The sequence below is a fragment of the Phalacrocorax aristotelis genome, chromosome 2, assembly GCF_949628215.1.
Source record: "Phalacrocorax aristotelis chromosome 2, bGulAri2.1, whole genome shotgun sequence".
Classification (NCBI taxonomy): domain Eukaryota; kingdom Metazoa; phylum Chordata; class Aves; order Suliformes; family Phalacrocoracidae; genus Phalacrocorax; species Phalacrocorax aristotelis.
In genome coordinates, this window is record NC_134277.1 from 168,467,611 (window position 1) to 168,482,367 (window position 14,757).

Here is a 14,757-nt window from a genome sequence, read left to right on the forward strand (position 1 = left end):
AACAATCCTCGTTCCTAAACTTAGGTGTTTAGTGTCATTTTAGGTGCCTTAGGGTATCTAAAACACAGCAGATGTGGCACAAGCCTTATGAGAGACTCACACCCTTCTCGACCAGCAGCTGGAGGCCAAGCAAGGTACCTTAGGGCATCCCAAGTGACATTAAACACATGTGTGTAGACACCTAAATTGCTCCTCTGGTTATAGTATGTTTGCACTTTATTTATATTTAATTTACCCAAGGCTTAAGGGCTAGGTGCTAGGAAGAAGTTGGATTTTTTTTCCCCCTGCTACCTAATTTGGCTTCTGGAATCTTCTTCTAAAAAACGGGGACTGGACAGCAGGATAAGTAGTGGCATATGGCAGTATGCTTAGTGGCCTTAAAGAACTTCTCAGGTCCCATATTGCTGTGTTCTAATTAAAATCAAGTTTAAAACAATTGCTGGAATTTTTCCTAGGGTATAATAGTAGTCCTTTGCTTTCTTGTACAATGTAGGGGCAGTGCTCTTCCTGGGATGCTTTTCCTGATAAAGTTGCAGCTGCTGAAGGCATGAAGGACATTGGTGGTGTGCTTGAGCTTTCCCATTACCTTCTGGTAGTACATTGTAGGTTTTATGGCTCTGGGGCTTTTGTACCTAGGATATTTAGGGTCTTACTGTTTTCAGTACTTGTCATGTAAATGGAAGGAGGGACGCTCAACAGTTCCTTTTGGACTGATCATATGTCACATAGCTGTTCAGAATTGCAGATGCTGGATTTATGTGATCTCTTCTCCTGTAACCACATACAATTCAGTTCCTGAACTATAACTGGACTACAGAACATCTTATTACCCTTTATAAAGACCTTCAAGGGCAATGTGGAGATGCCACACATTATTATTTTTAGCATGTTCATTTTTCACTAGATTCCCCATAGCTTGTGTCATAAAAAATTTTAAACTGTGACTAGCAATTAAAATAAAATTAAATTCCTGATTTAAACATAAACAAACATATAAATAAGTAAAATTCTCTATTAACCAATAGTTACAGTCTTCCATATACATTTGGTATATTTTCAGTTTGTGACTTAGTGTCTGTGATAGTTATAGTGGTTCAAATTTCCAAAAATATGATGTCTATCTTTTTCTGGGGTGAATGAATCTGCAGGAAATAGATTCGCAAGTGAAGTTCAAGTAAGGAGGCAGCCCCTTCTTGGAGTTCCTCTTTTGTTTTAGATGCCACCATAATCTAGGAAAATATAGCCATCATGGAAGAATACTAAGAAATAAGGTGTGACCTAATCTTCTGTCACTCTGGACTGAGGAAATCTGACAAGGTATTCAGTGAATTCCTGTCAAAGGAACCAAGGCATAAGAGCAAAGAATTGCTGTCTAACTTTAAAAAGAGCCTTTGACAATCAGTACTAAGAAAATAAGGGCCCACATGGGCTATGTATTTCATAGAGCTCAGCCAAATTTTGCTGCTTCTGCCCAAGACTTCCTTCATTTTGTTCTTGCAGGCCTTCTACATGACAACTGCTGAAGGTTTAAGAGTGAAGGAGAAAATACTTAGACTCAGCTGTCCTTCCTGGCATTATACATCCCAAATGCCCTAAAAAATAAACAGAATACCCAGTTCTAGAGTGAAAAATAACAAGGCAATGCTTCGTTCTTAGTAATGTATCTCATCTTCTCTAAGGCATGTGAATTGATACTCCACAAAATCCAGTGTTGCACTAACTGGCACGTTTTGAATGGATCAAAACTAGTTAACATAGATGTAAGGAGGCAGTAGTTTAAAAAAAACAATTGTAGCTTAGAAACCTCACTATGGAACATAAAAATTAGCCGTAAATGGTGCGTTATAATTTTCAGCTAATCTGTAGGGGAAATACTTAGCAAATAGTGGATTATTTGTCTGAGAACTAGAGACACAGCCTTGCAGTTAGCAGCTTAACAACATCAAATTTGAACCAGCATCTCAGAGTTCTTCCAGCTGCAGATACCTATTCCCAGGAATTGTAACTAAGAAAAAAAAAATTACATTAACTAAATGCAGAATCTAGATGAATTCTGCAAGATGGACAGTAGCAGGAGGGTACTTGCAAAGACTGCAAGTCCACAGAGTCCAAGAGCTCGGGTGACTCTGCATCCTCATAGTGAATTTTCATTCTTAGCAGAGTTTCTGCCCAGGAGCTACCTAGATCACCTGGGTAAAGTTTTATTCATTCACTGACCTGAGATCAGCTCATGCTTACTATAAGTGGCGAAAGATAATAACTTTTGAGGTTCCAGTTAACTTCTCTCCTTCTGCTTAAAATCAACAGGGAAGTAGTTTGAAAGACTACTGAAAAAGTAGCGAGCATTTCGTGTATCTTCTGTCATGTAAGGCATGGAATATGTTAATTGTAGATAGCAGCACATGAGACGCTAGAGGGAGATTATTGGGATGATGCTAATGCTAGGTGTACCGATATATTTACCCATACTTTTTAGGCCTTAAAAATGGTATATTGAAAATACACCATATATATATAAATCCATCATTCTTCCTGCAAGCTGAGAATTCATCAACCTAGTATAGTCCTTGTTGCCGATCAGGGAATTAAAGCATGCCAACCAATTAATAGAATCATAGTATCATCAAATGGTTTAGGTTGGAAGGGACCTTCAAAGATCATCTAGTCCAACCTCCCTGCCTCGGGCAGTGACATCTGCTAGATCAGGTTGCTCAAAGTCCTGTCCAACCTGACCTTGAACACTTCCAGTGATGGGGCATGCACAACTTCTCTGGGCAACCTGGTCCAGGGTAACACCAACTTCATCAAAAAAAAAAAGTCTTCCTTTTGTCCACTCTAAACCTAGCCTCTTTCAGTTTAAAACCACTGCCCCTTGTTCTGTCAGTAGAGTCCTTGGTAAAAAGTCTCTCTGTCTCTTTCTTATAAGCTGCCATGTGTGAACCAGCACAGGCAGGAAGCCAGAACAACCCCAAAATACGGATTAAATAGAAAGAGTAAATTTATTTTTGTTACCTGGCCAACTGGAGGATCCCTGAAGCAGCACCCGGACAGAGGCACACAGTGGGAGATGCAGGTACCATGGAGCTTGGTGCATGCTAGAGGATCACAAAACCTGCTGTTTTCACCTGTTTATCAAGGATTCATGCAAGCATAGTTCACTACTGTGCTTTGATCTTTCCCAACACAGGGCAGGAATCTCAAGCGTGTTCCATAGGGTGCCTCTAAGTCTATCACATGCCTATGTTATCTAAACACAGATGTTCTACTTGTCCAACACACAAGGCTAAACAACGATTAGTATGATATATGTGCTTTTTGTCACCCCAGCTATGAGTCACTTGTGTGTGTTTACAATCCTTTTTGCCAATCTTCCGTTATTTTCCTGCACCCCTTGACTAGACTAGAATGGAATAGAATAGAATATTTCAGTTAGAAGGGACCTACAACCATCTAGCCCAACTGCCCAAAAGTTAAAGCATGTTATTAAGGGCATTGTCGAAATGCCTCTTAAACACTGACAGGCATGGGCATCTACCACCTCTCTAGGAAGCCTGTTCCAGTGTTCGACCACCCTCTCGGTAAAGAAATGCTTCCTAATGTCAAGCCTGAACCTCCCCTGATGCAGCTTTGAGCCATTCCCAGGCGCCCCGTCCCTGCGTCCCAGGGAGAAGAGATCAGCACCTCCCTCTCCACGTCCCATCCTCAGGAAGCTGCAGAGAGCAATGATGTCACTCCTCAGCCCCCTTTTCTCCAAACTAGACAAACCCAGAGTCCTCAGCCGCTCCTCATAGGACATGCCTTCCAGCCCTGCCACCGGCTTTGTTGCCCTCCTCTGGACCTATTCGAGTTACCTTCACATCCTTCTTAAATGGTGGGGCCCAAAACTGCACGCAGTACTCCAGGTGAGGCCGCACCAATGCTAAATACGGCACCTCTTTTGACCAGCTGGTTATGCTGTGTTTGATGCACCCTGGGATGCGGTTTGCCCTCTTGGCGCCAGGGCACACTGCTGGCTTCTGTTGAGCCTGCTGCCAACCAGCAACCCCAGATCCCTTTCTGCAGGGCTGCTCTCCAGCCACTCCTCTCCCAGTTCATACATGTGCCTGACATTACTCTGTCCCAGGTGTGGAATATTGCATTTGTGGTTGCTAAATTTCGTGCTCTTGATACTTGCCCAATCCCTCTGCAAGGCCTCATGTCCCTTGAAGCGAGTCAACAGCACCTCCCAGTTTGGGATCGTCAGCAAACTCGCTAATGATGCATTCAACTCCTGCATGCAGATTGCTGATAAAAATATGGACCAGAACTGGCCCTACAATTGAGCCCTGAAGAACACCTCTGGTGACTGGTTCCCAGCCAGATGTAGCCCCATTCATTATGATGACTCTTGGAGCCCTGCAGTCCAGCCAGTTCTTTACCCAACACACCATGTACCTGCTTATCCCGCACTTGGACAACTTGTCCAGAAGGATGCTCTGAGGGACAGGATCAAAAGCCTTACTAAAATCCAGAAAAACTATATCTGCTGCCTTCCGTTCATCCACTAGGTGGGTGACCTTATCATGGAAGGATGTCAAATTAGTTAAATTTTTAGTTAAGTATTGAAAGGCATCCCTGAGCCTTCTCTTCTCCAGGCTGAACAACCCCAACTCTCTCAGCCTCTATTCATAGCAGAGGTGTTCCAGCCCTCGGATCATTTTCATGGCCCTCCTCTGGACCTGCCCTAACAGGTCCATGTCTGTCTTTAACTGGGGACCCCAGAACTGGATGCAGTACTCCAGGGGGGGTCTTACGAGAGCCAAGTAGAGGGGGAGAATCACCTCCCTCAACCTGCTGGCCACGCTTCTTTTGATGCAGCCCACGATACGCTTGGCTTTCTGGGCTGCAAGCCCACAGTCCTGCCGCATACCCAAATTTTCATCCACCAGTGCCCCCAAGTCCTTCTCCACAGGGCTGCTCTCAATCCCTTCATCGCCCAGCCTGTAGTGATACTGGGGATTGCCCCGACCCAGGTGCAGGACCTTGCACTGGACCTTGCTGAGCTTTATGAGTTTCACATTGGCCTACTCCTCAAGCTTTGCAAGGTCACTCCGGATGGCAACCCTTCCATTGAGCAGATCAGCTGCATCGCTCAGCTTGGTGCTATCTGCAGACTTGCTGCTGGTGCACTCAATTCCACTATCCATGTTATTGATGAAGATATTAAATTCTGCACCATGAAGAAAATACAAAGCACATCACATCACCTTACCCATTATTTAAACAATTTTCTAGCTGTATAAATGCTAATAGCTGCTAAGTAGAAAGCACTCTAGATGAGTAGCTTTAAGGAAAACTGTCATATGGAATAAAAATGACCATTGTAGCACACCTCTCTGCTTCCATAAACAAACCCCTACCCATATAGTGTCCTTTTGGGCTAGGAAATTAGCTGCCTGTATGTTTGAAGTAACAGAGATCTTGATCCGCTCAAGCTTTTTCTCCTTATATGCAGAAACGTCAACCTCTTCAACTCTCATTTGGATCCAGAGGCTACGGTAATCTTTCCTTACAGATGTAGACACAATCAGTCACTCTTGAAACTGGTTTTATTCCCCTGACTCTAAATCTGTATCACTAGACCATCAGCTTCCCATCTTTCACAAACACAAGGTACAGCCACTTGTTCCAGTTCTGACATCCCAGCAAATGCATCACAAGTGGAAACAGAACTATATCTTTTTGAATGCATTCCAGATAATGCCCAGGGGCTTTCACTCTCTGGTATCCCATTTGGTAAGTTAGTTTTCTCTTAAGAGTTGCAGGATATTTAAGATACTTTTAAAATTAAAGTCCTGCTTAGTTATCACGTAAGCTGTTTCAAACCAGAATTGATCTACTTCGATCAAGGTTTCTATGAAGAGATATACTCCGGTACATACACACCAAGTACAGTGTGTGTGGAGGTGGTTGAAGTTGCTGCTTTTGCTTACCTGTACTGTCCATGCATCTATGACAAGTGTCCTGAGTGTATTCGCCTCATTGCATACACACAGACCTTCTGTGTAGCACTAGTGCTATTACTCTGGCACTGCCTGGGGGCACTGAACTTCTGTGAACACACTGTAGTATTCATCTATGCATACATAGCAGGCTGCCCACTCAGAGTTACAACTGCTGCTGCAAACCAGTTGTCACACAATCCAGACAAGTGTATGAAATCTTCAAATTTTTCCTGAACTTCATTTCTAAAATAAAAATGAGGATCTATTCAAGGGGATCAAAGTACCTGACAGCTATATTTTAAAAGTGAGCAAACTCTAGAATTTCCTCTTGGGGGAAAAGGATACTTTTTTTACAGTTTTCCTGCCTTTCCTTAGGAACAGTGTAATGGTCAAACACTTGTAGCTACTCCTAAACTTATTGTGCGCACTTGTTAGGGACTTGTCCATATATCCTTGCAGGTCATGAGTTCATGCAGGCTTATGGTGGCAGAAGCATAATTTCTGGTTTTTATTTCACAGTTCTCAGATTTGTGCATCTATTTAGAAGAAATTAAAACCACCTGAAGGAAGTGAGGAGGCTTAATGACTAGAACCTTGCCTGGGCAAACACAGGAATGGCACACTCAGCACAGGCTGCAGGTTCTTTCCAAGCGGGATTTGATGGTGCTTTCTCAGCATTAACTTCTAAGAAGGAGCTGGCTGGAATAAGACAACAGCATCTCCCTCCTTAGTTCTCTCCTTGCAAGCCAAAGAGGGTGACGGTGCAGATTTTCTGGCCTTATTAGTCAGCCAGAGGTCTGTTCACACTCCAGTGTTTGGTGCAGTCCAGTTCGGGTGTTTGCTGCAGCCCTCAGGATCTGTTTTCGCAGGTAAAGGTGACATCTGGAGACCAGGCTGCCCTGCCCCGGCGTGTCTGTGCCCAGTGCTCTCTGGGTGGCACCAAGCCCAGGTTCCCTGTGGTCAGTACTGCTCTCTTTGCTGGTTCTTCAGAGGATGGAGACTCCTCAGCACGGCCTTAGGTGGGAGTTAGCCTGGGCTGAGCGGTGTGAAGGCTGATGGCCCAAAAAATGTCCTAGGCTGGGTGCTGCCAAACCTGCTTCTGCCTGCCCTTGGGCCATGCTGCACCCTCCGCCCAGCCCGCACAAAGCCCAGGGGAGCAGTCACCCGGTGCGTTTCACAGCTGAGGCTGACACTCCTTAGTGCACACACAGCAAAATGACACCGTCCAACGCAGACTGGAAGAGGCAACGCCCTTCTGAGAGACTGTTTTTATTCTGGCAGAACAGTCGAGTGCAGATGTCTCTCCATGTTACATGAGAAGCACAGGGACCCTTCCAAACAGCCTTCACAAACCAGTGACCTTCCTGGGACATCTGTCCCACTTCGCCTATGATCACTATATTCAGTCATACCAGGAGTCCCTCCATCTCCATAATTGTTTTCTCCCTGTGGCCAGTGGCTTAGAGAAAACCACGGGGATAATTTTGCTTTTGCATCAATTTATTTATTCACTGGTACTATTTTTCCCACATATTCATTAATGTATTGACTACCACAAATCCTTAGGGAACTAAGGTGACTCCTCTGATTGTAAAAACTACCCCACTTACTTAGCCTTCCTCCTATGTTTCCTGACCTACCTTTTCAGCCAGAAATTGTGGGATGGTGGAAAAGTGTTCTGCCGAAGTATTGCATGCCTGTCCTGTTGTACATACTTTCTCTAACCATCCTAAAACATCCCGTGGGAGGGAGTTCTGCAGAGTAAGAACAATTGAGAATTGAAAAAGTGTTTCCTGGTGTTCAATTTGAGCCCACTATGTGCTAGTTTAATTTTATGCCCTTTAAGTTCTTGTACTGGAGGAGAAAATGGACAGCTGTCCCTGGTCATATTTTGTAGCTGTCATCTCTAGACTAAAAAGTCATCGTTCAGATGTATAATAGCCTTTTTCAAGATGTGAGGAATGAGACTTTCATATTCACAACACATTCAGGTTGTGAGTTCCCTCTGAATCTATGTAGTGGTGTTATTTTCTCTAATTTCTTACCTAATAATGCTTAGCGTTATCTGACACTTTTCCTTTAAAGGTCCATCTTCTCCTTCTTGATTGATAACAGTATTGAAATAATTATACTAAACAATAAAATACAAAATTAAGGTTGTTTCACCACTTTATATTTATCAACAACATATTCACTCTGCCATTTTGATTGTCCAGTCAGCATCATAAGGTTCTGCTGCTGCTTCTTCGCTTTTTGTTTTTGTAGTTTGCTCTCATCATTTCTGTTCTGAGCAAGCCACCATTATGAGAAGTTTGCTGGCTGCATGAGCATTCATCCCCTTTATGGACTGTATCTTAATATGTTGAATATATTCGTCTCATATCAAAGAATGAATGGAAGGCTGGGAGTATTTCAGTAAAATGAAAGGCTAAAGACACTACTAAAATAGTTAAAAGCAAGTATGTAGGTGAACTGAGCACACCAAAATGAAGATATATAGAGTGGAATGCTTTTTTATTTTAAGAGAAGAAAGATAGAATGAGAATTAGAGTGGGAAGATAAAACTAGACAGTTCATAATACAAATGAGGCTACATGTGTAGACTATAAAGACAGTTTTCTATTGGAATGCTTTGCACAGGCACCTGTTAGATTCAGATGCTATCTTTATATTAGGACCATAATTTTTCCTGGTGTATCATGCAGGTCTGCTAGGAGTTATAGTTTGAAGCAGGAGTAACTTGTGGGAGTTTGAGGCAGGAGTAACGTAGCACTGATCTGTGCTACGCAGGTAGTCAGATAAGAAAGTCCACTCAGGCTTCATCTGGAAACCGTTATAGCTTTATACTTACAGCTGTTAACGAAAATGATAGCAGGGGCCTGAAGTGGGTGTTTGTTTTTTTTTTTTGCCTCCCTCCCACATCCTTGGCAATCCCTTCCATTTTGGTAGCAGAAGCGTTGGATGGCAATGACAATAGCCGCCACTTTCACCCTCATTACTCACACTTCCTATTATTGTAACTTTGCATGAATGGTCAAGGAGAGCTATGCTCTTTTTTTTTTTGATTATGAGGAAGCCTCTGTTGGCATGTCAGTGCTGAGGCCCCAGGAAAAGTATGTCCAAGCATTGACATTAATTGAGGGTCAGAAACCAAAGTGCTTTGGAGTTCTTTGCAGATCAGTATGATATTATTTATTGAGTTGTATTTGTGGCATGACAAGCTTTTCTTCCAAAAATTGGTTAAAATCAAATTTGTCTTTAGGCTCAAATAATAGTTTCCCTACAGAGAATTGTCAAATACTGAATATGAACCCCTTCAGCTCAGGTATTTCTCAACATCAAGCGATGGAAGAAGCAATCATGTCCCTTGGTTTTTATTTCTTCATGGATCTCATGAAGACTTGTCGGACTTCTGACCATGTTACAACAGCAGGATACCCTTATACTTGCCTGCATGCCACTCATACCCTCCTTAGTATTCATATGCTGAGGTGATTATAACACTCAGTTTGTAAGGATTCAGAGGGTGCATTTGTATACACACGTGCGTTTTGGTTTAGTGCCATATTACACAGAGTAAACAATTTTTGTAGCATTTGGAACTGAGTTTTAATGGAGTCCAGATAATAACCAGCAGCATTGTTCTTGTTGGGGGGGGAGGGGTGTGGGCGGGGAAGGAGTAGCTTTAAAACAAAAGCCAAGTTTAAGCTTAGCAATTGGCAGCCTAAAAAAGAAAGTTGGGCATTCTGTTAAATGCATCATCCTTGTTTATCACAGGGCTGCCCAATTTGACTTGTTCCTTATTTTGCCCAGAAACATTTAACTGCGTTAAAGTAATGCTTAAGTGATTAACAACTTTGCCTAACTTAAGGCACTCTATCTATTCGGAATGAACTTTCTCCAACATTGCTGTGTGTGCTTTGAATCTCTTCCCTTTTGATTTTACCGTCATGAACCTCCAACTCTCACCATTTATGAGGATGGATATGTCACTGGAGTGAAACTGCTCTCATTGTTGGTTATTCTTTTCTTACAGCTCTCCCTCCCCTCATGGCTCGTCGATCTCAAAGCTCCTCACAGGGGGACAATCCCCTTGACCCTAACTATCTTCCCCCCCATTACAAGGAGTATTACCGCTTAGCTCTGGATGTGCTTACTGAACAGGGCAAAGAAAGTTACCAACGCTTCCTGGCAGAGGAAGCAGCACCTGATTTTCTTTGCAACTCAGAGGTGGATCACATCATACAGAATCTCCAGAAACCCCAGTACGCCAATCAGGAGGGTAGCACGGACACCGCAGGTGACAATGACATGGATGGATCCTCTGGGACTTACTGGCCCATGAACTCAGACCTCGCTGTTCCTGAGCTTGACCTGGGATGGCCAATGGTCTTTGGGTTCAGGGGAACAGAGGTGACAACCCTCGTGCAACCACCACCCCCGGACAATCCCAGCATTAAGGAGGAGGCCCGCAGAATGATTCGAGCAGCTCAACAGGTGAGACAGTGATAAACCGGTGTGTGTGCAAAAAGATGAATCAGAATGCATCAGGTCCTCTGTTAATTCCCTTAACTTTGCTCCCAGAACCTGGCAGAGGGGAAGGATGATTCTAAAACTACTGTTTACTGCATCAAAACTAGCCTCTCCTCTGCTCTCTGGTGTCATGGAAGAGAGTGTTCAGCCATGCTAAAATATACCAAGAGTTTGCAGATTCACAGAATAGTTGAGGTTGAAAGGGACCTCTGGAGATGGTCTAGTCCAGCACCCCTGTTCAAAGCAGGGTCAATTAGAGATGGTTACTTACTTAGGACATACCCTTGAGTGTCTCCAAGGGTGGAGTCTCCACAACCTTTCTGGGCAACCTGTTCCAGTGTTCAATTACCCGTACAGTAAAAGAGGTTTTTCTCATGGTTAACTGGAATTTCCTGTATTTCAATTTGTGTCTTGTCCTTTCACGGGGTAGCACTAAGAAGAGTTTGGCTTCATCTTCCTTACACCCTTCCATCAGGTATTTATACTCACTGATAAAATAAGAGTTGAGAAGGATAGGGAGATAGAGCTTTGAAGCTGCTTCCCGTATTATCAGCATATAGATGCAGCTATATAGTGGCTGACTGAATGTAGGCCAGGAAGTTATCTAAAAATGGCATGAGTGTGTTGGAGGGGGTGAGCAGGTAGTGGCTAAGCAGCTCAATACAACCTTCTGGTGTGGTTACGTTACCAAAAAAATACCTGCTATCATTGGATTAATGAGTAAAAGAACTCTCAGTGGCAGTGAGGTTTCTCCCTCACCTCTCACCCTCATATACAGAATATGCACCTTAGCAATTCTGTTTCCCGTTCTGGAGCCCACAATGTTTAAAGGAACCTTTAAATGGGAAGGTTCCTCTTTAAAAAGGAAGTTGAAATAGAGACGGTGCAGCAGTGCAGCTTTGGAATGTGAGGTGCTGGGCAACATGATCAGTCAGGGCATGAGCAGGCACAGATAGTTTATGTCTTTCTTGCGTTCTTTTCCTAGGTGGTAGCCATAGTGATGGACATTTTCACTGATGTGGATCTGCTGTTTGAGGTGTTGGATGCTGCAGCTCGCAGAGTGCCTGTGTACATCTTGCTGGATGAAATGAACTCTCAACTTTTCCTCGATACAGCTGCTAAATGCAAAGTCAATCTTAACTATGTGGAGGTGAGTAATCCGAAGACCTGCCCTGCCCCTAATTTGCATCCTGAGGGGGATATGTCCTGGGACACAGAGGGCTGTTATGACAGTAAAAACCTGAGCAAGGGGAAGATGGCCCAGAGCCTAGTGAAGGATGAGTATGAAGAAAGCTAGGAGAGCTGGCACAACAATACTGAAGCCTGAAGGCTGGGGGCACACGAATGAACAGGTTTATCTACCCATTCTATATGCAGACAGAATCACTAGATCTGAAGTACAAAGGTGGTGGCAGGATGGAAGTTAAAAGAGCAAGGGGAAGAAGGAGGGGCAGGGGAAGAGAAGTAACAGTTCTAACTGAGTCAGTGCCTTGTCTGGTTTGCAGTTCCTAAGGGTGAGGACAGTTTCTGGCCCAACCTACTACTGCCGCACAGGGATGTCCTTCAAAGGCCATGTGAAAGAGAAATTCCTCTTGGTGGACTGCATGGTGGTGCTGAGTGGCAACTACAGGTGAGAAGCCCTGCAATGTTACATGTCCAGTTTCAGTGAGAAAGAGGCTGGTTAATTGGTAAAGCAGTTCTTCAGCACTTCCAAATGAACATCAGTGACAAAAGTTTTTCTCACTGAAGGATACTGAGCAGCAATTCTCAGGAAAAACACACCATTTTGCAGCTGAGGTAGATACAGCAATTAGACAAGCCCTCAAGGCCAGACACCCAGAGGCCAGAATATCTCCAGGGGTACAGACTCCCCAGCCTCCCTGGGCAGCTGCTCAAATGTTTGACTGCCCTCATTGTGAATAGTGTTTTTTCTTTAGAGCTCATTGATATTTCTTCTGCTACAACTATCTGTTGCCTTGTACCCTGCAGTGTACCTCTGGGAAGAGGCTAGCTCTGTTTCCTTACAACCACACTTTACGTAGTTAAGGACAGCAGTCAGCTTATGGCCCCCACACCCTCCATCCTTAGCCTACTTTTCTTCAGGCTGAACAAGCTCAGCTCTTCCAGCCTGGCCTCATACCTAATATACTCTATCCTGCTATCCTATCCATCTCTATCCTAACCTATCTCTAGGGCAGGATATCTCTATCTCTCCTAGCATCTTGGTAGCCTTCTGCTAAACTACCTCCACTTTGTCAACAGCTTTCTTGTACTGGGAAGCCTAAAACTGGGAAACCATGAACCAGTATATGCTGGGGAGTACCCAGCTGGAAAGTAGCTTGGCAGAAAATGATCTGGGGGGGTCCTGGTGGACACCAAGTTGAACACAAGCCAGCAATGTGCCCTTGCCGCAAATAAGGCAAATGATATCCTGGACTGCGTTAGGCAAACCATTGCCAGCATGTTGAGGGAGGTGTTCCTTCCCCTTTATTCAACAGTGGGAAGGCCACACCTTGCATCCAGTACAAGAAAGACATGGATATACTGGAGGGACTCCAATGAAGGGCCACAAGGATGATGAATGGACCAGAGTACCTCACATGTGAGGAAAAGTTGAGAGAGCTGGGACTTTTTAGCCTAGCGAAGACACAGCTTGGGGAAATCTTAATATATATCGCTATCTGAAGGGAGGGTGCAAAGAGGATCGATGGAGCCAGGCTTTTTTCAGTGGAGCCCAGTGGCAGGACCAGAGGCAATGGGCACAAACTGAAACACAGGAGGTTCCATTTGAACATAAGGAAACGCTTTTTTACTGTGTGGTTATCTGAACACTGGAATAGGTTTCCCAGGGACCGTGTGGAGTCTCTCTCCTTAGAGATATTAAAAACCTGTCAGGACATGGTCCTGGGCAACTGGCTCTAGGTGACCCTGCTTGATCAGGGGATGTTGGACTGGGTGACTGCCAGAGGTCCCTTCCAACCTCAACCACTCTATGCTAATGTGAAAATTGGACTCCATATGCCAGATACAGTTTCACAAGTGCTGACTGGGGGTGGGGTGGGTACAATCACTTCCATTGACCTGTTGGTGCACTTTTACTACTGCATCCCTGTATATGTTGAGAGCCACCATCTCTGCAAAGGTGCTGCTGTCTTTTTTCATCTTGTTGCCTGCCAGAACCTCCAAGTCATTTTCAGCCAAGCTGCTTTCTAGATAGTCATCCTCAGCCTGTATTGGTGGATGGTCTTGTTCTATCCTAGGTACAAGAATCTGTATTTGCCTTTGCTGAATTTCATGAGGTTCCTGTCAGCATATTTCCCCAGCCTGTTAAGGTCCCCCTGACTGGCACATCAACTGCACCATCCCCCCCACCATTCTGGTATCATCTACAAGTTTGCTGGAGGTGCACAATGTCCTGTTTTCCAGGTCATAAATGACAGTGTTAAAGGCTATTTCCCCAAGCTCTGACCCCTGAGGAACACCACTTATAACTGTCCACCAGTCAGACTTCAAGTCACTGACCACCACCTGTTAAGCCTGACAGTCCAACCAACTTCCTGTGTGGCACACTCATTCAGTCCACAGTATTCCAATTTGGCTACAAAGCTACTTATGTAAAGGCCATGTGGGAACCCTTGCTAAAATCATTAAAAAAACCCCACCTCATCATCTGCTGTCCCCTCGTCCATGCAGCCAGCCTTCTCTTTGTAGAAGGCAATCAGATTGGGTCAGGCATGGTTTGCCCTTGGTAAATCCCTACTGTCTGATCCCAGTTGTCTTATTCCTGTGCCTGGAAATGGCTTCCAGGAAGATTTGCTCCACAATTTTCCCTCAGACTGACTAAAGGCTGACTTGCTATAGTTCCTTAGTTGATCCTTTTGCTATTTTTAAAGATGGGCATAACATTTTAGTTGTAAAAACCACTTACAACCCAAAGTATTGCAGGGACATTGACTTCATATAAAGATTATAATCTGCTCACTCTCTTGCTGTTGTTACTACTAACTGGCTTTTTTAGAACAGGAGTCATTTATTGCCTTGTAAAATCCTCTGCAAAGATGTGATGCCAAATCAATTAATAACTATGAGGCTTGGGACCAACAGTGTGTAATGAATGCTGCCTGAGCAGTAAATAATATCAGGAAAATTCTCTTCAGGTAAGCAGATGGTTTAATGTAAAGTGGTACAATCAAGTTACCTGATGCTAATAGACTATCATTACTTCTGTTTCTCTTTGTAG

At 44.0% G+C, this 14,757-nt stretch overlaps 1 protein-coding gene across 1 annotated transcript in view; it reads left to right on the forward strand.

Annotated features, from left to right (window-relative positions):
- Nucleotides 1–14,757, forward strand: part of FAM83H (family with sequence similarity 83 member H) — a 28,563-nt gene that overhangs the window by 9,537 nt on the left and 4,269 nt on the right. The window contains exons 2-4 of the mRNA XM_075086084.1: nt 10,021–10,481; nt 11,503–11,667; nt 12,023–12,147. Of these exons, the coding sequence (XP_074942185.1) occupies nt 10,035–10,481; nt 11,503–11,667; nt 12,023–12,147 (737 nt within the window). The 5' untranslated portion in view covers nt 10,021–10,034. The remainder of the gene's footprint in view (nt 1–10,020; nt 10,482–11,502; nt 11,668–12,022; nt 12,148–14,757) is intronic.